This window comes from Arvicola amphibius, chromosome 9 (assembly GCF_903992535.2).
Source record: "Arvicola amphibius chromosome 9, mArvAmp1.2, whole genome shotgun sequence".
NCBI classification, from domain to species: Eukaryota; Metazoa; Chordata; class Mammalia; order Rodentia; family Cricetidae; genus Arvicola; species Arvicola amphibius.
In genome coordinates, this window is record NC_052055.2 from 62,642,126 (window position 1) to 62,663,459 (window position 21,334).

Consider the following 21,334-nt stretch of genomic DNA (forward strand, 5'->3'; position numbering starts at 1 on the left):
TTGGAGAGGAGGCCTGGTGGTTAAACACTTGTTTCCAGAGCCCTACGCTTGTGTCTAGTACCCACACAGTAGTTCAGAACTAGCATTTTAACTTCAGTTTCAGTGGATCCAACGCCCTCTTCAGACCTCTACAGATACTAGGTACACACACGGTGCACAAATATACATTCAACTAAAACACCCATACATATAAATCTAAAAATATTTTTAAAAGAAATAGGGTACTTAGTACTTATCAGAATAAAGAACACATCAAATTTATAAAGTAAGAGGGATTTCTCATTATAAGTAAAAAAATTAGTGATTCTTTTGTTTTCCAAAGGATAAGATGCTTATAAACAATGCTTTGTCTATAGTTAGGAGAAAGAAAAAAAGAATAAAAAGTTTATATACTTCAAAGAATAAGACATCTGTTACTACTGGAACTTAACAAGGTAGAATCTGGCATTCAATCACAATATTTATGTTAAGTGATTTGTTGCTTACAAAGTGTGGCTCTTCAGAACTCAAGTCAGCATGAGAAGGTATATTATGAAAATACCCTACCTTTCTGCACTTGATAAGATGATACGGAAACCTGCAGGCCCTGATCTGGTGATTTTTATCATACGGGCACTGTAATAACTTTTCAGGGTCCAGGGAGTCGACTGGAAGAGAGAAAAAAATAAAGTAAGTATAAAGTATAATCCTGTTAAACTACAGCAGCCTTTCAGGAACATAGTGTTTTCAGAAAATCTATAGTGAAAGAATAAGGCAGTCTAAGGAAAAGTCAGATTAAAATAAAGTGTGACTGGTCCATAGCGGTAGGATCCACCTTTCATCCCAGCACTTAGGAAGCTGTAGGCAGATCTCTGAGTTTGAGGCCATCTATACAGTAAGATCTAGAACAGCCAGGATTACATAGAGAAGCCCTGTCTCATAAACAAAAGCACACAAACCCCAAATAAAGCCCCCCCAAACTAAAATCAAACCAACCAAAAAACCAAAACAAAATCAAATAAAATGTGATGAAATGATATAAAATATAATTATGAGAAAATAAAATTGTCATTACTGACTCTTAAGCACAGCAGGACCAACTATGGCGTGTGGGCTGAGGTCTCATTTACATTTGACTGAATACAGGTTTCCAGTTCTCATGCTTTTTTCTTTCTCTTAAGACAGGGTTTCTCTGTGTATCTCTGGCTGTCCTGTAGACCAGGCTGGCTTCAAACTCACAGAGATCCTCCTACCTCTGCTCTTGAGTGCTGAGCCACCACTGCCCCGCCAGTTTTCATTCTTATAAAACGAAAATGCTAAATGGCATCCAAAGTATTTTTCTTCCTCTTCCTTTTTTTCTTTTTCTTTTTGTTTTTTTGAGACAGGGTTTCTCTGTAGCTTTGGAGCCTGTCCTGGAACTAGCTCTTGTAGACCAGACTGGCCTCAAACTCACAGAGATCTGCCTGCCTCTGCCTCCCAAGTGCTGGGATTAAAGGTGTGCGCCACCATTGCCCGGCTCCTTTTTCTTTCTTAACTGTAACAATTCAGGGTCATTTCTATTTTCTAGGTAGGTACTCCAAGATTTCCCAGTAGCACACTAAAGGTGAAATGGACTGCTGGTGTCCCAATATAACCATTGTGGCACACTGCACTTGTAAACTCTACTCTCTCTATCCAGCTGGCCTTATGCAAATTAGGAATTAGGATCCTTGTCTATTTCTAGTAACCAAGTTGATAGCCATAGAGCTTCAATAGCATGTTCTACGGAAGAAGTATTAACAACTAGAGCTTCCCCCAATCTGTTCTTTGCTTTACTCCTGTGTGTTGTACTGGTTATTCTAGTTTCCTTGTCCATGATCTCATTACTTTTGTCAGACAGATGATTTTACTTTGCATATTTTGGAATATAGACAAGAAAAAAATCCTTCAATTAACGACTACTAAACCATCTGGCTGAAATAAAAATAAACTACAAAGACAGAGTCTCCTACAGCTGTTGGAAACGGAGACAACTGTAGACATGGACTGCTGTGTCAAGAAAACCCTGAACCATGCTATTCAAAACTGCCCTTAGGCTATCCAAGCTGCCTTGGCTGTGCCCCCAATCTTAACAAGCTTGGTTGTTAAGGCAACCTAATAAAACGCCCTTGCTACCCCTTGAAGGTAAGGATAAAGATAAACAATTCACCTTTGATAAGAAGCTTATAAAGCAGAAGACTGCAGTGGGAATCAGAAACCAGGGGGAACTGAAACAGTTTCACTGGCAGTGTAAACACGGACTAAATTGCTAACTGTGGTCATGATGCAAATGAGCCTGAAAGGCGATCTGAAGGACAGAACGGATCGGGAGGAAAAGTGCTGGAGGACAGGTGTGCTTATTATGCCAACTGTGCTCTTCTTAGCCAGCAATCTTTCCCTATTTCTGCAGCTTTGGAACACCCAGGGAGCATTCAGAAATGAGATTCTTATTAGTTTTCCTTCATTTAATCCATTCCATCACTAGCAAATGTCAGCAACTGACAGAATGGGAGGTACTCTATGATTCACACATATTATAACTGTTCATGTAGAGCATGAGTCAAAATTGACAACAAGAATTACCAAATGCTTTACTTCCTGGTCTGGCAATTTAGGTCAGCTCTAATCTACTACTCTATATGGAAAATAATTATCCATCCATCCATCCATCCATCCATCCATCTTGGTGTTGGTGACCAAATTATGGGTCTTGAGAGTGCTATACAAGTGCTCTACAACTGAACTACATCCCAGTCTTGTAAAATTTTGTATTTATTATCGTGTGTGTAGATCAGAGGACAACTTTATGGAGTCAGTTTTCTCTCCTTTTACATGAGGTCTGAAACAAACCAAGGCTGTCAGGCTTGGACGGCAAGCATTCCACTGCAGAGCCATCTCATTGGCCTGTTGTTTTGCCTTTTAATAACCTTGCTGTGAAGCCCAAGGTGGCCTAGAAGTTGGGATCCTCCTGACTCAGCTTCCTATGAGCTGGGATTACAGTCAGTTCTCATATCTCTCTCATTACTTAAACTGAAAGTGTTGTATTTCAGACCATTTGTTCAGAGTGATATGGCTGTGGACTAAAGTGTCATATTTAAAATTTGAGTATTTCTTTTTTAAAAAAAATAAAAAATGACTTATTTTCATTTTGTGTGCATTGATGTTTTGTCTGCATGTCTGTACATGATTCCCTGCAACTGGAGTTTCAGACAGTTGTGAGCTGCCATGTGGGTGCTGAGAACTGAACCCGCATCCTCTGGAAGAGCAGCCAGTGCTTGTAACTGCTGAGCCATCTCTCCAGCTCTAAAATATGAATCATATCTATACCTCAATACCACACAGACCTTTCTTTCTCAGCATTTCACGGGGAAATTTTTCACAACATATAGTCTAGTCAGGCATCACACTACACATAACTGATGTGTTATTATCTGAAAGCAGCAAGAGTACATACTGTAAGTGTCTTCCATGCTGATGGCAAAGGAGTCCTGGTCAAGTGCTAGAGGGAAAAACATGGTTCAGAGAATCAGAAACGAAATTTATCAAAAGACAGCCCTAAGATGTAGAATCCTTTCTGGAATTGAAGCCGCTCAAGTCAATAAGACAAACCCTTAGTATATGGCCTTCTCCTGAGACATTTCTCCTCCTTAAAGCATTCTTTACTCCTAAGACTAATTTTAGCATTATCATATTCATATTCTTGGAATAAACTCCAGGGCCCAAAAACAGCTAGGCCAAATATGACTACAGAAATAAACTATATTCAAGTGACAACACAGCAATGTATTTTAGGAGGTATTACAACACCTGCCACTGTTCACCTCCTATTAGAGTTTGATGCTATTTAACATTAGTAATAGGGGGTAAGTCAAGGACATAAAACACTATTATTTAAAATTCCAGATAAACTACTTTAAAGCTCTTCTTTCCAGCTGGATAGATGCTAAATGGTTAAGAGCTCTGGTTGCTCTTGCAGAGGATCTGGGTTTGGTTCCCAGCACCCACAAAGCTTGCAAGTGACTATAATGCCAGTTTTAGGGGATCAAATGCCCTCTTTGACCTCTGTGGGCAATGCATGCCCATGGTGCACTCATAAAATGCACACAAACTCATGTAAAATAAAAATAAATCTTATTTAATAACTTTTTAAAAATGAGATCAGGAGATGTCATATTGATGTTCTCTTATCTAGCAATGCTTTACTCGATTCCTCTCATTTCTTACATAAACACAAGATTAGGACTACTCCGGTCAGTATTGATTCCCTCTCTACAGAGAACAAGTGAATTTAGGATTTTAGAACTCACAGAGAACATGTAAGAGAACAAATATAACCGAAATGAAAAACATTAAAATAAAATGTCTCAGTTTGAATTCTCTTTTACTGGAGAGCTCTATTGAACACTGATTTAATTTACTTATTATTATGGGAAAACTAATCTTATATCTAACCACTCCCATAGGAATCTTCTGAAAATTGGATGCACATACAGCTGTTGTCTCTAGGCAAGCTCTCCTTTGGCCTCTCACACAATTCCATACTCCTTCCCCCCATTCTATGACATAAGCACCATTAGAACCTTTGTTAGGAAATACAGGTGATCAGCTAAACTCCAGTTTAGTACTTCGCTGCAGAGCCCATTTGTTAAGGACAATCACTAGGGAAACTCTGAAAATTATTCTTCATGTTTGTATTAAACTGTCCTGACCTTTTGGAACCTCTATTACAGTTATGTCATACTTTGTTAAAAATAAAAAAGGTTTGGAAGGAAGAGTCAAGCATTAATTACATTTTCTTGTTTTTTTTTTAATTTTTTTTTTATTTCAAGATATCTAAGAGAGATGAATGCAGTATTCAGCAACTTAGAGAGCTGACCTATTCTTTCCCAGCAGACTGATTACGAGTAGGTCAAGAGTGCTGGAATTCATGGTATCACCCACCTGTCTCTTATCTTCCCCATCAAACTGTTAACCGGTGATTAGATTCCCTTCCCTCAGTACTAGGCTGCAGTGAACTGGATAAAGTGCGAATCTGAAGCTACTGTTTAAACACTGAAAAAAATTGCAGATCTCGGTAAAATAGTAATTTCTCTATCCTTACCAAAAGCCCCCAGATTCGAGAAGATTCTCAAGCAACGTGAGGATAAAAGGAGCAGGCAAGGAGGGGGGAGGTTTTGAAAACAAGGTAGAAAAAGGTGCCAGGCAGGCCGTCGAGGTATAATGGGCGACGCGGCAGTGGCGAGGGCTCAAGGTTGGGGAGTGAGGGAGGACACCTTCGTGAAGGCATCCCACACGTGAATTGCTCCTAAGGGCTGACCCAAGCCAAAGCCCTACCACCTTTCCTCCTTACCTCAGTCCAGACGCTCGCTCGCCCCACAGCCAACCTCGCCTTACAGTCAGGCCACGGCAACGCCCACTTCCGGTTGATGCCAGGGCGGGGCTGCACTTCCTGTGACTGAGGCTTGCGCTGGCCCAGTGCTACAAAGCCAACACTTGTGACGCTTTCTCCCTTTGACTCGCCCTCATACCTTCAAGGCTACCTCTTGGGGATTTTCAACCGCTTTGCTTTTAGCCCCCACCTCTCTTCTACTCCCTGGCCCACATGTTCCTATGTGGGTGGAGAGCTTCCTTTGCTGGCTTTGGGGCGGCCATCTTAGAAAAGCCAGGGAAAGGATGGGCCTGGTTGGAGCTGGTGCTGTTTACAAGAAAGCCTTGTTTGTGGAAGTTGTTGAGACAGAAATGTAATTTAGATTTTGAGAGTTCAAAAGAGGACAGCTGAGGAAAATCAAGAAGGGCAGGGATTGTGTGATTCTGTAGTACACGTAGGCTCTCAATTGGAAAGACAATGGTAGTCTCTGAGAATAGTTGGGAGGATGGTAGATTTGTGGTGGGATTAAAGGGAGTTTTAAGTTGGAGAGGACAGGTGGGTCAAAGAACTGAAAGCAGTAAAGTCAAAGCACTGGGAGTCCTTCAGAAAAGATACCTCCTAAACTATAATTATATATACAAGCTTAAGTATAAATACTCGTCCCTAAACTGCTTAGGAAAACAGATACTAAATTGGAATGGTGGTCGAATGGGAGTACAGCATATGCCAGGAAGTGGTAGAGTGTAAATTCCTGTTAGGAAAATTTGAGATGCCCTGCAAAAGCATTAGGGAGAAAAATGATTTATACTACAAATTGTATAGCGTTTGAAAAGGTGTTGGCACTGTGGGTAGATTTGGTGACACTTTTAAAACTACCAAGTTGTAAAATACATTGTATGATATGACAGAAAATTTTGTACTGTCCAAATTTTAGTAGGCCATCTAGAAGTTGTCTGACTGCTGAAATCCTAGGATTTCTGACATGTTTCAGTGGGTAAGAGCCTAGATACAGTTTGAGAGAATCATCAGAATAGCAAAAACAAGGAGCTTAGGTGAATAGGGTCTTAGGAGTGGGTGCTTTAATTTTACATGAATAATTTGTAAATGAATTCCAGCTCTGCTTCACACTCCAGTCAGCTGACGAGTGAATGCTTCAGAGCTTTCAGTTCGGAATAAGACACTAAAAGGAGCTAGGGAGTAGAGGCACAAACCTGTCCTCTTAGCACTTGGGATGCTGAGGCAAGAGGATTATCATGGATCTGAGGCCAGCTGGGACAGCCCAAACTACAGAGTGAGACCTTGTCTGGCAGAAGACCTGCCTCAGAGTGGGTGGGGTGGGATCCCAAAGAGAATGTGTGGCGTGTGTGGGGGAGAAGGAGGTAGACAGACATGATCTGAGGATGAATCAGAATGGCTGCCAGCAGCATTTAATTGAGAAAAGATTATACCTTTTATACTGTATAGTTGCACATAGGATTAAATGAGAGGACAAGGGGTGTAATGAGATCAAAGCACTGACCTGGACAATAGACACCAGTCAGGGAGGGCCACAAACCAACCAACCCAAACCCTAAGAAGAAATAGGTTGTGCGTGGGAGATGGACTGACGATGGGCTGGTCATTCTTGCTTCAGTATAATGGTTCTTTTTTTTTAAGATTTATTTATTTGTTATGTATATAGTGTTCTGCCTACATGTATACTTGCACACCAGAAGAAGGCACCTCATCTTATTACACTCATTAACTCATTACAGATAATTTTGAGATACCATGTGGTTTCTGGGAATTAAACTCAGGACCTCTGGTAGAGCAGCCAGTTCTCTTAACCTCTGAGCCATCTCTCCAGCCCTAGCAGGATAATGATTCTTAGTCATGTATGCACATTGGAATTATTTGGGGAGTACTTAAGACATACCATGTAGTTTGTAGCTTGGTGATGGTGGCCCACACCTTTAATCCCAGCACTTGGGAGGGAGAGATAGGTGAATCTCTGAGTTTGTGACCAGCCTGGTATACAGCTTGAGTTCCAGGATAGCCAGGACTACATACTCTGAGAAATCCTGTCTCAAAAAACAAAACACCCCCCAAAAACCAAAAACAAAACCTCAAACCAAACCAAAACAACTCCCTTCCCCCAAAAGAGAACATGTAAATTCCTGTCTTAGACCAATTAATCAGAAAAGAGCCAGGCATAGTAATTTTTTTTCCAAGACAGAGTTTCTCTGTGTGACAGCCCTAGCTGTCCTGGGGACGCACTCTGTGGACTAGGCTGGCCTCGAACTCACAGATATCCTCCTGCCTGTGCCTCCTGAGTGCTGGGATTAAAGGTGTGTACCACCACCGCCTGGCTCTAGGCATAGCTATTTTTAAAAACTTACCTAGATGATTCTAAAATGCAGCCAGACTAAGAAAATTTGCAAAAGCACTTCTTTCACCTGGATGGCCTGGGTGAGTCATAGGAGCAAGCTGGTAAATGCTTTTTCAGAGAATTGCTTCATTGTAAACTTAGCAGAAAGCATTTTAGGAAAAGCTAACTTTTTTCCAACTTCACTTTAGATAATTAGAAAACAGCTTAAAACAGTTGTTTTTGTTGTTTTTGAACCCACTCTGTAGACCAGGATAGCTTCAAACTCACAGAGATCTGCCTGCCTCGGCCTTCTGAGTACTGGGATTAAAGGCATGCACCACCAATGCTTTAAAACAATTCTTATGAGATCTTATGAATTTTGAGTTTATCACAATATCATTCATGCAGAATTAGTGGGACCAGAGTGGCTTGAACTAATTTTCTTTTCAGAGATCTGGTGCGATTTTTGTCACTGTTGCTATGACCTATAAGTACTTTTCGTTTAGATACTTACAGATTGAAATTTCTGAGAAAGCTAAGAGCTTGAGAGAATGGGAGCAGGGAGCTGGTCCTAAACCAGAACCTCGAGTCTGATGCCTTCCTTGTCACAGTGGCAGAACTCTCAGATGACAAGCCCATTGACATCAAACCAGAGCTAAAGCTGTCTTCCAGTGGTGACTTGGGGATAAAGATACACCGCACATCTGCCCTCCTGTTCTTCAATACTTTGTTCATTCCCTTTCGAGGCAAAAAAATTATGCTTTATCTGAGATCCCTGCTGAGTTTTCTTTCGGGCTGTTTTTTTTTTTTTCTGCCCAGGTTGATAATATGTGAAAATGGAAAAACAGTGAGACCAAGTAATTTATACCAGAGTTATTCTAGGAGTTAGTTGAGATTATTATCCAAAATTGAATATATATCTACACACACACATACACACACACACATATATATATATATACATTAGAATTTATAATAGCTAAAAATAAAGCCAATGTTCTAATGAGTCTTATGAGTCATAAGAACTCTTGAGATTCTTCAGAAACGTTCAGTGTTTGATGGCTTGATAAAATGGCTCAGTGGGTAAGTGATTTGCTGCCAAGCCTAATGACCAAATTCAGTCCCTGGGATCAACTCTTGAAAGTTGTTCTCTGACATTCACATGTGCACCATGACATGCATGTGTACACACATGTAAATAAATAAGCATAATAAATTTTTAAAAGATTAATTTATCATATATAGTGTTCTCCCTGCATGTATGTCTATAGACCAGATGAGGGCACCAGATCTCATTACAGATGGTTGTGAGCCAACATATGGTTGCTGGGAATTCAACGCAGGACCTTTGGAAGAGCAGGCAGTACTCTTAACTGCTGAGCTATCTCTTCAGCCCCAAGTGTAATAATATTAATAAAAGGAATCTTTCAGTGTTTCAGAAAGCCCAATAAACTTCCATCCAGTAGAAGACTGAGCATTTCTTTGTTTCTGACTTGAATTGTGTCGAGTCCTGGTTCTCCCATCCAATTATGTTTTTTGATTGTCAGTTACATCTATAGCTAAACACAGAAAAATTATTCCATAGATGTAGTTGAAGAATCTGTCAAAATTAGGGCTTATAGAGCTGAGGAGAGTCCCTGTGGGTAAGATGCTTTTTCTCAAGTATGAAGACTTGAGTTCATATCTACAGTATTTGTGTAGAAGCCTTATGTGGTGAAAAGTCTAAGGTGGAGTGTGTGCATCTGAGTGCGTGCCTCCCCACCCCGTGTGTGTGTGTGTGTGTAAAATGCTTAAGATCTACTCAGCAAATTTCAGGCAATACATTTTTATTAACTATAGCTGCCATACTTTACATTAGATCTTTAGAACTAACATAATCTAGCTGTGTACTTGTAGGCTTCCACCAATATCTCCCTACTTCTCCCCATACAGTTCTTAGTGTCTTAGAGGTAGTTCTTATCTGACTTGAGGACTGGTGAGAATCTTTGCAAATGTTGCAGTGTCTGTAAGAAATCATCTACCTTGTAAGAGTGTATGAGACGAGGACTACAATACTTGAAGCTTTTTCTCTCCTTATGCTATATTGCGGCTGCTTGGAAAGCTTGCAGAGGAGTGTGGATACACACAGAAGTATTATATGGGACAAATGAGGTGTGTTCCAGAGCAATAAGATATGAAGAATGTTCCCCTCCCCCATTTTATTGTGAATGAAGAGTGACGAGCTGATGGCCTGACTTCAGGCAAGAAACTTTGTAGCTGGAAAATCTTGTTATTATCCTGTTGAGGCATAATCTTTTTGTACACGGTGAAGATGTGTCTTTGCCAAGGTGTCTTCTGATTGGTTTAATAAAGAGCTGAATTGTCAATAGCTAGGTAGGAGAAGATAGGCAGGATTTCTGGGGAGAGAGAGGAAGAAGAGACGGAATCTAGGTGCTGAAGATACCAGCAAGACTGGATTCCTGTAACAATTCCCGTAACAATCTACCTTTTGCCTTGGGGTTTTACCTTTCTTTCTTTCTTTCTGTATGTCTTACTTTCAGTGCTTATTCTGTCTTTTTGGCTGGTAGCTGCCTGACTGGCCCCAGGTCTGTCTGTCTCTCTCTCTCCCACTCTTCTTTCTCTTATTCTGCTTGAACTTAGATTTCTCCTATTTGTTCTTTCTGCCTGCCAGCTCTGGCTATCTCTCTCTCTGCCTAGCTATTGGCCATTCATAATTAAACAAATGCAGTATAAACAACCTTTACACAGTTAAAGTAATATTCCACAGCATATAGTGATGTAACATATCTTTGCCTAGTTAAAGCAATATTCCACAGCAGAGGTATGCCTGCAGTTCCAGGACTTGAAAGGCGGAAACAGGAGGATTAGAAATTAAAGGTCATTCTCAGCTATATAATGAGTTTGGGACTAGCCTGAGCTACATGAGGCCCTGGGTATGTGTGTGCTTTTATCTGTGGCATATGCATGTGTGTGGGGATGGATGTGTATGTGTGGATGCATGTGGAGGCCAGAGGTTAGTCAGGTGTCTTTATCATTCTCTACTTATTTTTTAACTTTTAGGTTACATTTATTTACTGTGTGTCTCTATATGGGTGTGTGCATGCAATACTGTTAGAGAAGCATTTTCAGGAGTCAGGCACTGACTTTCATATGGGTACTGGGGATTGAACTCAGGTGGTAAGCCTTAGCAGCAAGCATCTTTACCCAGTAGACCGTCATGTTGGTCCCTTTAGAAAAACAACAGGCATTCTTTGTGTGTGTGTGTGTGTGTGTGTGTTACATGCATGATACAGTGCGAGTGAGGTTAGAGGACAACCTGAAGGAGTTTGTTGTCTCCTATGTGGGTTCCCGGGATGGAACTTAGGTCGTCAAGCTTGATAGCAAGTGCCCTTGCAACCTGAGCCACATCACCTTATTTTTTAACAGTGTCTCTCACTGAACCTTAATCTTTCTGACTTGGCAAAACTAGTTGGCTAGTGGGATCTAGGAATCCTGATCCAGTGCTAGGATTACAGATATATACAACTACGCCTGGATTTCTCTGTGGGTATTGGAAATGTGAACTCAGATCTTTATGCTTGCTTGTATGGAAAGCACTTTACTAACTGAAAAATACACCAGTCTCCATCCAGATCCTGTCTTATAAAAAACCAAACACCTGCTTCATGCCTTTCATCCCAGGACATGGGAGGTAGGTGCAGGCAGATCTCTGAAGAGTTTGAGGACAGCCTGGTCTTCAGAGCTAACAAAACAAAAACAAAAACTACAACTACACATTGAAATGTGTAATTCCTTAATTAGGAAATAAGAGCAAACTGAGTACAGTTGGAAATGTTAATAATCCCAGACTACTTGGAAGTGAGGAGGCTCACTTTAATCTGAGTTCAAAATAAGCTTGGCTAACAAAAACAAAGTGGTAAACAACTGTGATTCTAGTGCTCAGAAAGCTGAGACAGGAGAATTTTGAGTTTGAGGCTAGCTTGTACTATGTACTGAAAAATTCTCAAAAACAAACAAAAATGTTAATATTATACAAATTTAAGGATGAACATCAGTAGGTCTCCTTTGTATAATGCATGTAGGAGGACATATGGGACATTAAATAGCTAGTTCAGTTTCCTTCTGGTTTTGCCATAATTGGAGAAAAAGGTCATTTGAAAAGACTCCAGGAAACCTGTGCAGGCTGAGCCTCAAAAGGCGGTAAGTATTCATTTGACTATGATAATATTTTTTTTCCTGGGGGCAGGAGATTCAAGACAGGGACCCTCTGTGTAGCCTTGGCTGTCCTCTAACTTGCTTTGTAGAGCAGGCTGGCGTCGATCTCAGATCTGGGCTACCACTGCCCCCACACATATTTTTTAAAGTTATTGAGTCTTTGTGGATTTTACATCATGCATCCTCATCCCATTAGTCTTCCTGTCTCCTCACCTCTGCCCTCTGCCCCCAAACAAAATTTAAAAGTATAGCCTAAAAACAAAACAATAACACACCCCCCCCCAACAAAGAAAAAAAACAAATAAAAAAAATAGAAAAGAAATAGAAGAAAGCTTTGGCATGGAAGCTGTTGTGTGGTCTAGTGAGTCACACCATATACACCTTAGTCCATTCATCTTATAAGTGTTCTTTCCAATGGATTGTTGGTCTGGCTCTAGGCTTCTGGTTCTGTTACTCTATTGATACTGGGCCCTTACTGGGACTCCTTCCGGGTATCTTGTTGTCCTGTATTATGGGGCTTTTGTGGCTTTGGATCTGTAGATCCAGCCCCTTCACATGCTCCAACAATTCATAGCTGACGTGGCTGTTTGGGTGGGCCAATTTATAGCCCCGGTTCTGGCCTGAGTGCTAGCTGGGTTGGTCAGCCTGCCAACTGTCCTTCATCGTTGTTACCACCAGGGTGCGCTCTTCAGCACTGCCCCAGCTAGCTCACCCAATGTAGCAGGCAGCAAGGACCAGGGTCAGTTCTCCTGCTCTGCCAGCAGCATGTTTTTAAGTCTAACTAGGTCTAGGTTACTCAACAAACTAGAAAACCAAAACAGACAAAAACTCCCAGTGTCATTATTTAAAAAGGATGGGTATTCAATAATGAGATACAGCTGAGCTGATGGCTTAGTGACCTAGGGTAGAAACAAATATGACTGACCCCCCCCCAAAGTCAATGTAATGATTCCTAGTGATATTCTGCTATACCCATAGATTGGTGCCTAGCCCAATCGTCATCAAAAGGCTTCCTTCAGCAGTTGATGGGAGCAGATGCAGAGACTCACACCCAAACATTAGGTGGAAGCCTGTAGAAGAGGAGAAGGGATGATTGTGGAAGGGAGGTTTGTATGGGAAATACAAAAACCCACACAAGTCGCACTTTTCTCAAGATTGATGGCATTAGGTAGGTAGAAAGGAGAAAATTATCCAACTGCCATGTTAGAAGTCACTGAAGGAGACAGGCAAGGTTTTAGTGTGGCAAAGGAGGTGGACTTGAAATCTGGAGCAGGGTTTTGACTAAAGGGTGGAGGGTGTCATTCAAAACTGAGCAGAATGAAAAGTCAGGAATAATAAGCTGAGGACAAATGGAGCTGGCAGAGGTAGGAAGGTAGATTTAGAGCCATGTTCCAAACTCAGCTTGCCATAAAAACTATATCCTTTAAAAGCATGGAATATTTGCATAGCAGATTGAAGAAGGGTGACTCGAGGGTCATGATATGTGGCAGTAAGTGAGGAAAAACTTGGGGAATGATAATCTAATTGTGGAATCGTTTCAGAGCCTACAGACTGATGGTAATTCCCCTTCTAATAATAGAAATAGGCGAATGAGCTCTGTAGCCTTCAGGTGACTTACGCATGCAGATATGAAAACAAGGATGAATATAAAATTAAGCTTGTTAAAAGAAAATATTCTTTATTTAGATAAAAACATGTTAAGATGACAACCATAAGAGTTTACTTAAAAGTTGAGTTTTTCCTAACGTTTAAAAACAACTTCTATTTGTTTGCTGGCGCTTTAATTTGCAATGTCTCCATCAGTTTTTCTGACCTGTAGGGAGAAAGAAAAAGATTGAAATAGTGTCATTTTCACAGCTTGAGGTGTGGCAGAAGCATTTAAAAACAGCTTTTCACAGCCTTTTCTCCCTAGGACTTTCTCTGTATCCTATTGTGGGTTAAGGAGGAACAGAATAATATGAATTTTTATAGGCGTTGAACCTGTACCAAGTGCATACGAGACAGGAGCACTATCATTGAGCTGAATCCCCAGGCCAATATTTTAATAAATTATTTTTTGAGATGGGGTCTTATTGTGTAACCCTGACTGACCTGGAACTCATTATGTAGACCAGGAAGGACTTGAACTCACAGTGATCTGCCTGCCTCTGCCTTCTGGGTTTGGGGCTTAAAGGTGTGTGACTATACCCAATAGCTTTTCTTTCTTTCTTTTTCCTTTTTTTTTTTTTTAAAGAAGAAAGGTTCGTCTAAGAATCTATGAAGGTTTAGATCTCAATGTTAAAACTGTGATATTAACTTGACAAAGGTTACATTACCTCTTCCCCAGGACTTGTAGCTGCTAGGATGCTTATCAGCCTCTTGTACGTCTCTCGAGTCACTATAGGAGAGAACCACAAGAAGCAAGTTAACAGGGAAGCAGGAATGGGGAATGAACGGATATTTCCAGCCAGAGCAACATTATCCAACATAATTGATATTACTCAGGGTTATAGTAGGAATCATTTCATTTGTCTTTTGTTTCATATTGTCCTTTATGCCTTCACTTCTCATATGACTCCATCAGTGGCCTCTGGAACCCTTGTATGTGCTCTCCAAGCTTGTTTGGCTAGGGACACTGAGCTATTTGTGCAGAGTTGGTCCCCTTAAGTCTGAGAAGTTGGTCTTTTATTCTTTACACAATTATTTTGTATATACAAGGCCTTGATTGATTATAGTCCCAGGTGAACTATTGAGAAGGAAGGTACCCAGAACCATGCACATTTATATGTGTGTATGTGGTAATATGTAATTGTGTGTGTGCCTATGTGCTACAGATCAGTGTTGGATATTTCAACTGTTTTCTACCTTGCTTATTTTAAAAATGTAAAATTTTATGTATATGGGTGTTTGTCTGCATTTATGCCTGTGCACCAAGTGTGTGCTTCATGACCATGGAGGCCAGAAGGAGATGTCTGATTCCTAGAACTGAAGTTACAGATGGCTGTGATCGGCTGTGGGGGCTGGGAGTCAAACCTGGGTCTTCTGGAAGAGCATCGGGTGCTCTTAACTGCTGAGTCATTGTGTGTGTCTGTGCGTGTAGGTCAGAGGAAAACTTATGGGAGTAGTTCATCTATCACTTGGCTCTTAGGGAGTGAATGCAGGCTGCCAGGCTTGGCAATAAGCACCGTGTATTCATTGGAACTAGACTACCACCTTATTATTTGTTTTTTAGATATGAGATCTCTTACTGAACCTGGAGCTTACTGATTTGGCCAGGCTACCTGGCCAGCAAGTTTCAGGGAACCTCCTGTCTGCTTTCTCAGTGCTCTGATTATAGGTGGACACTACCATTCCTGAGTATTTTACGTGGGTCTGGGATCTAAATTCAGGTCCTCTTGTTTGGACAGCAAGCATTTACTACCCGAACCACTCTACAGCCCTGATCACCAGTCTTTTAAGGTAGTAACTAAAGGTCAGGCATTTTGAGTCTATGATCTAATGGCCATCTTCTCTTTAAATGTTCATCTTTAGGACTGGTGAGATGGCTGAGTGGGCCAAACCACATACTGCCAGGCCTTAAAACCTGAGTGTAAAACCTAGAATCCATGAGGTGAGTGGAGAAAACTGGTGGCAACAGGTTGTCCTCAGACTTGCCCACAAATACCCTGCCATTCTAAACAAGCAAGCAAACAAACAAAAAACATTTTAAAAAGTCAACTTATTACCTTGAATGATGGTGATAGCATACAGTTTATCTTACCTTTCACAAACCAGCTTTTTCGGAGCAAACGTCTCAAGAACAAATGAAGGAGAATGATGCATATGATCTAGAAAGCGAAGAACAAGGAAGAAGAAACACAAATCCTGAGCATTATCAGATTGTTGGTAGCAGGGCTTTTCTTAGTCTCCCTTATGTAGTTGTTGCTGGGAAGCAGCTGCTCTTCCAGGGACCACAAGTCCTTACTTTTACCAGGGGAATGTAAACAGAAGTATCTTCTCAAACTAGGTAGTTAAAGACAGTTGTACCTTTCCATTTTCCTTTGTGTCATCTTTGGAAGCTAAATTTGGAAGGTTGACAGCAGTAAGTTTGTATTCTCATGTTGTTATCCACTGAATTCCTATCTTAGGGTTTTTATTACTGTGACAATGAACAAAATCACCTTGGGGAGGAAAGGGTTTATTTCCATTACATTTCCAGGTCAGTATACCAGTGAGGGAGTTAGGACAGGATCCTGGAGACAGGAGCTAAAGCAGAGGCCGTGAAGGAGTGCCACTTGCTAGCTTGCTCAGACTGTGGTCTCTCTCTCTCTCTCTCTCTCTCTCTCTCTCTCTCTCTCTCTCTCTCTCTCTCTCTCTCTCTCTGTTTTTGAAAACAGGTCTTCTATGTGTGGCCCTGGCCATTTTGGAACTCTGTAGAACAGGTTGGCCTTGAACTCACAAAGATCTACCTGCCTATGCCTCCTGAGTGCTTAAACACATGTACCACCATTGCCCGGCCTTCAGCCAGTTTTCTTATAGAACACAGAACCGCCTGCCCAAGAGTGGTACCACCAACAATGGGCTGAACCCTTCAACATCACTAATCAAGAAAATGCCCTACAGGCTTACCTACACTCTGATCTTATGGAGGCATTTTCTCAATTGTGGTTCCCTCTTCTCAGATGATTCTAGCAGTAATAACATTACTGTAGCACAGGCTGTGAACCACATGGGGAGCAGGTGGAAGTGTCTCCAGCTGGGGAATGTACTGGTTTGGTTAGGGTCAGTTTGTGGTAATTTCCTAGCACGCTATTTGCATCATGTGACTGAAGGTTGTCTAGCTCAGCTCGGCCAGTGACACTAGGATATGACACTAGGACCTTAGTGTGAGCTGCTGGGTCTGAAACTCCCAGTTGCACAATTTCTGCTATGCATATAAGGAGGTCATACAAAGTATGGCCACCTTGGCTGATGAAGCTCAGTCCTGGTCAAAGGCTGTGGCCACGGGATGCTGCCCTGTAGCTCAGACACACTATTGGGCCACCCCTCTAGAGACAGGTGGCAGTCTTAAACTTAGTAATCTAATGTAGCAAAGGGTTTTGTGTGATAAGCATAAAGATTGATTACTCAGGGTTGTGTTTACTGTCTGCTAGTTCTAAAGGGCACTTCTGTCCACAGCTGTGTTAGTTTCACCCCTGCTCACCCACATTCCAGACGTCAGGGTCAGCGCTCTGATTGCCAGCACTGGCGTTTTCATTTCCTGCAAAGCTTGGGGGAGTGGCCTTTGGAAGATGAAGGGGTTCTGAAACAAAGCAGAAAAGGTGTTGAAGTAGAATAGACAATTTTTAACAGCTAGGTAGCTAAGGCTTCTAAGTAACTCTGGGCTGTGGATGTAAGAGACAGAATCTGGCATTGCCTACATGCTCTCGAATGAAAAGCTCACCGTCATCAACTGCACTTCTGTTGACACAGTTGGCCTCATGTTCCTTGAGCTTTTTGATTGGGACCACATGACAAGCGTTATATTTGCAGTTAGCCATCTTTTTAGCTATCTTCGGATTTTTCTAGAAGGAAAAACTCATGTTATATTTTGCCTATATTCTATCCTCAACTCATTTCTGAAAATGCTGAAGAGATTATGTCTCAGCTTTAAGAATGACTAGTTTCTAGTTGTGAGTGGAAGCAAAAAACCAAACCAAAGAAAAACTATTCTGAAAAAATTTCTTCAGCTTTTATTGGGGAAACTTACCTTTTTGCATGATGCCAGATGGTACTGTAACCTGCTGGCTGGTATCCTGTGGTTTGGGTCATAAGGACAGAGTTCTATGGCTTCTAACTCCATTGGTTCTAAAAGGCAGGCATCATAGGTTGGAAAAGAAAAGATTAGCACTTGAGGTCAGGTTGTCTTGACATAGGCCTATTTTCTATTCTTTTGTTTGTTTGTTTGTTTTTCAAGACAGGGTTTCTCTGTAGCTTTGGAGCCTGTCTTGGAACTAGCTCTTGTAGACCAGGCTGGTCTCGAACTCACAGAAATCTGCCTGCCTCTGTCCCCCGAGTGCTGGGATTAAAGGCGTGTGCCACCACTGCCTGGCTATTTTCTATTCTTTTTTTTCTATTGTCAAGGTCTCCATTTATTGGGGTGAAAGTTACAGCTTATATAGCCCTTGAATGGGGTGGAGGTAGGGGTAGGCAGGAACTCTGCCGGGTAACTGAAGGTCATCAGTCAACACCTGGTGTAAGCAGAAGCATGTGATCATTAACATTGGAGTAAGGGGCGGTTCCGTTAACAGATGTGATCCATTAACATTGGAGTAAGGGGTGGGTTCCATTAACAGATAGCTCTCAAGATAGTTGGGATGAGGGGTGGGTTCTCCATAAACATCCTTAGGGCAATGACCTCTGCCATCCCTGTAGATGGTCCCTGACAAATCCATCCTTAGGAAAATGGTCCCTGACAAATCCCCCTTCCTTTTATTAAGGCAGGAGAGCACTGGTCAGAATCTAACCACGTTTTCAGACCTATAGGAGAAGGGACTGGGACAAGGAGGACCCTCCTCTTGAGGGGTAGAGTCTCCTTTCCTCTCCTGGGAACATGGGGGCTGAAGAGAGAGTTCACAATTAAGATTGGTTTCTGCTCAATCATGAAGTTACAGAGTTCAGATTCCAGCACCCAAACTGGGTGACTGACAAATGCTGGTAATGCCATTCCTAGGGATCCCACACCTTCTTACCATCTTGGGATACCTGTGTGTGTGTGTGTGTGTGTGTGTGTGTGTGTGTGTGCTAGCACACATATACACACCACTCACAAAGACATATTTGAATAACAAAAGCAATAGTTTAGCTGGTTAGACGACAAAAGTCTCTGCTTCCTTGTTCTGGGAGGCCAAAATTTGACATTCTACATACTAATAGGTTGCTTTAAATAGAACACTTACTTCACAAATAGAATATTAAGCAGGTAAGAATCCCTGGAAAAATCACAGACCCGACTATGATGAAATTCAACATTTGTACACTATTTAATCAAGATTTGGGTAGCTGGTTCCTTTAGTGTTCCTCACTCTTCCTCCCCTCCAACTTTTCTAAAGCTGAGCTACTTTCAGTATAACCACTGAGAAAAAATCAGAAGAACCACAGTATAATGTCTGAGTTTAGGCCACTAACATTTACCTAAGAATGTTAGCTTGAAGTGTCTAAACTTGTGGATGTTAACATATAAAGACTCCTAGAAGTGAGCTAAAAATAAACCATCTCAAAGCTGCTGCGTTTTACTGCCAGTAGGAGGTCCACTCTCCCCTATGGCTAGCTGTCTTTAGCTATCTAAGCAGACATTTATTTCAAGGACTTCCAGGTTTCCAGGCAACAGTTATAGCTGAGATTTCTGCAAAACAGTGATGTATAGTTGGTGGTGGTGTGTGTGACAGAAAATAATCAAGGCAGAGTGGCATAAGCGATAGGGATAGAAAAGAGCCCTAGAGCAGCCCGTTTCAGTTTGACTGCGTCACGCCCAGAACGCTGAGAGACAGAAGGCACAGAACTAGACTGTTAGAGATCACATTTTCCTGACAGCATTTTGGTGATTAAATCAGGGATTTAGACTCAGGTAGTTTTGGGAAACACAAACCAAAGTGATTCTTTATGCCTTCACTGCTTATTAATGATTATATTTGAGCCACGGATACTTAAAGTTAGTTGACTTTCTGGAAAATTAAAGCTAGTAAAATCCATTACTATATATGATTATTTTTAGATTATAAAAAGATAATGGATCTGGGAAGTGGTGGCACAGGCCTTAAAACCCAGCATTTGGGAGGCAGAGGCAGGTGGATGGAGGCTAGCCTGGTCTACAAACGGGTCTACAAATAGCCAGGGCTGTCACATAGAAAAACCATGTCTGGAAGGAAGGGAGGGAAGGAGGGAGGAAGGAAGGAGGGAAGGAAGGAAGGAAGGAAGAAAATAACAAAAATCAAAAATAAAAATAAAAGGATAATGGAAAATGTGTCTTAATATCTATATGTAGCCTTCAGAAAATCTGTTATTTCAGCCAGTAACCAAGGAAAAGCATGAATTTTGGTCACACTGATAAGTCTGGTGTTAATAAACAAAGATTGCTGGAGGATTCACAGTGTCAACAGCTGATATTAATTTGTTCATTAACCAAAACATTTCCCATAGAGGGTGGCCGTGAGTAAGATACTCCTCAAAGCTACCTTCACACTTAAACCTGGCATAAGGACAGTGAGACTTACCAGTTCTCCAAGCACTGTCCCTCAATCCCAAGGGAAGTATCAGTGAAAGAAGTTTGAAAAGACAGAAAGCACAGCACTCTCCTCTGGTTACCCAGGGAAATCAGTTGCTGTCCAAGCCTTCTGCTCAGTACACGTTTCTCAGCAGGTTGGGAAGTTTTGATGTCATAGTGAAGTCTCAGAGAAGTGGTTCTTAGTCTGGTTGCACGTGGGAATCATCAGAAATTTTAAAGGGACAGATCCGTTGGGGCCATTCCAGAACTATTGGATCAGAGTGCAGGTTGGCTAACTGTAGCTTTAAGAGCTTCTCAGGGAATTCTGGTTGATAGTTACTAGGTTATGAGGCTACTCTCACCATTGCTAGGCCTTGCTCTGGGGTAAATAGGTATTTTTAGAAGGGTTCTTCAAGTTCACAGAAGGACCTGAAGAATAATCTTTTTGATATGTCTCCAAAGACTACCTGTTGCCGCAATAAGTCCCATCTTTTAACCTGCCCCTTTTCTTTATGGGGAGCCAAATACAGAATTCTATAAGTGAAAGGACAAGCTCAGCACACTTTCAAATATAAAAATTTTAGTTTATTTTTGATATACTGAATCTAATCTACCAGGCCCTGAGCTAAACATACACATGTAACAAATCATTTAATCACTTCCATAGTTGTATAAGGGATTGTCACCATTTTTATACATTTTTTATTGATATTTTTTTAATATTTATTTATTTATTATGTATACAATATTCTGTCTCTGTGTATGCCTGCAGGCCAGAAGAGGGCACCAAACCCCATTACAGATGGTTGTGAGCCACCATGTGGTTGCTGGGAATTGAACTCAGGACCTTTGGAAGAGCAGGCAATGCTCTTAACCTCTGAGCCATCTCTCCAGTCCCTATTGATATTTATTGAGCTCTACATTTTTCTCTGCTCCCCTCCCTGCCTCTCTCCTCCCCCCTTCAACCCTCCCCCAAGGTCCCCATGCTCCCAATTTACTCAGAAGATCTTGTCTTTTTCTACTTTCTACTTCCCATGTAGATTATGTAACTCTCTCTTAGTGGCCTCATTGTTGTCTAAGTTCTCTGGGATTGTGGTTTGTAGGCTGGCTTTCTTTGCTTTATGTTTAAAAATCACCTATGATTAAGAGCATGCATTACTCTTCCAAAAGACCTGAATTCAACGCCATCACCCACATCAGACAGCCC

General features: G+C 41.4%; 2 protein-coding genes across 2 annotated transcripts in view; both read right to left on the reverse strand.

Moving 5' to 3' along the window:
• The window catches only part of Gtsf1 (gametocyte specific factor 1), a 32,055-nt gene extending 26,634 nt beyond the window's left edge, over positions 1–5,421 (reverse strand). The window contains exons 1-3 of the mRNA XM_038344019.1: positions 5,348–5,421; positions 3,452–3,496; positions 547–647 (exon numbers count right to left, since the gene is read on the reverse strand). Coding sequence (XP_038199947.1) covers positions 547–647; positions 3,452–3,467 — 117 coding nt within the window. The 5' untranslated portion in view covers positions 3,468–3,496; positions 5,348–5,421. The remainder of the gene's footprint in view (positions 1–546; positions 648–3,451; positions 3,497–5,347) is intronic.
• An 8,273-nt stretch (positions 5,422–13,694) lies between these two features.
• On the reverse strand, positions 13,695–20,275 carry LOC119824025 (gametocyte-specific factor 1-like). Its single transcript, XM_038344223.1, has 7 exons — positions 20,138–20,275; positions 17,635–17,732; positions 17,329–17,449; positions 17,089–17,187; positions 15,667–15,733; positions 14,243–14,304; positions 13,695–13,740 (listed from the first exon to the last, which is right to left on the reverse strand). The coding sequence occupies exons 2-7, from the start codon at positions 17,725–17,727 to the stop codon at positions 13,727–13,729; spliced, it is 456 nt and encodes a 151-aa protein (XP_038200151.1). The 5' UTR covers positions 17,728–17,732; positions 20,138–20,275; the 3' UTR covers positions 13,695–13,726.
• Positions 20,276–21,334: the final 1,059 nt, after the last annotated feature.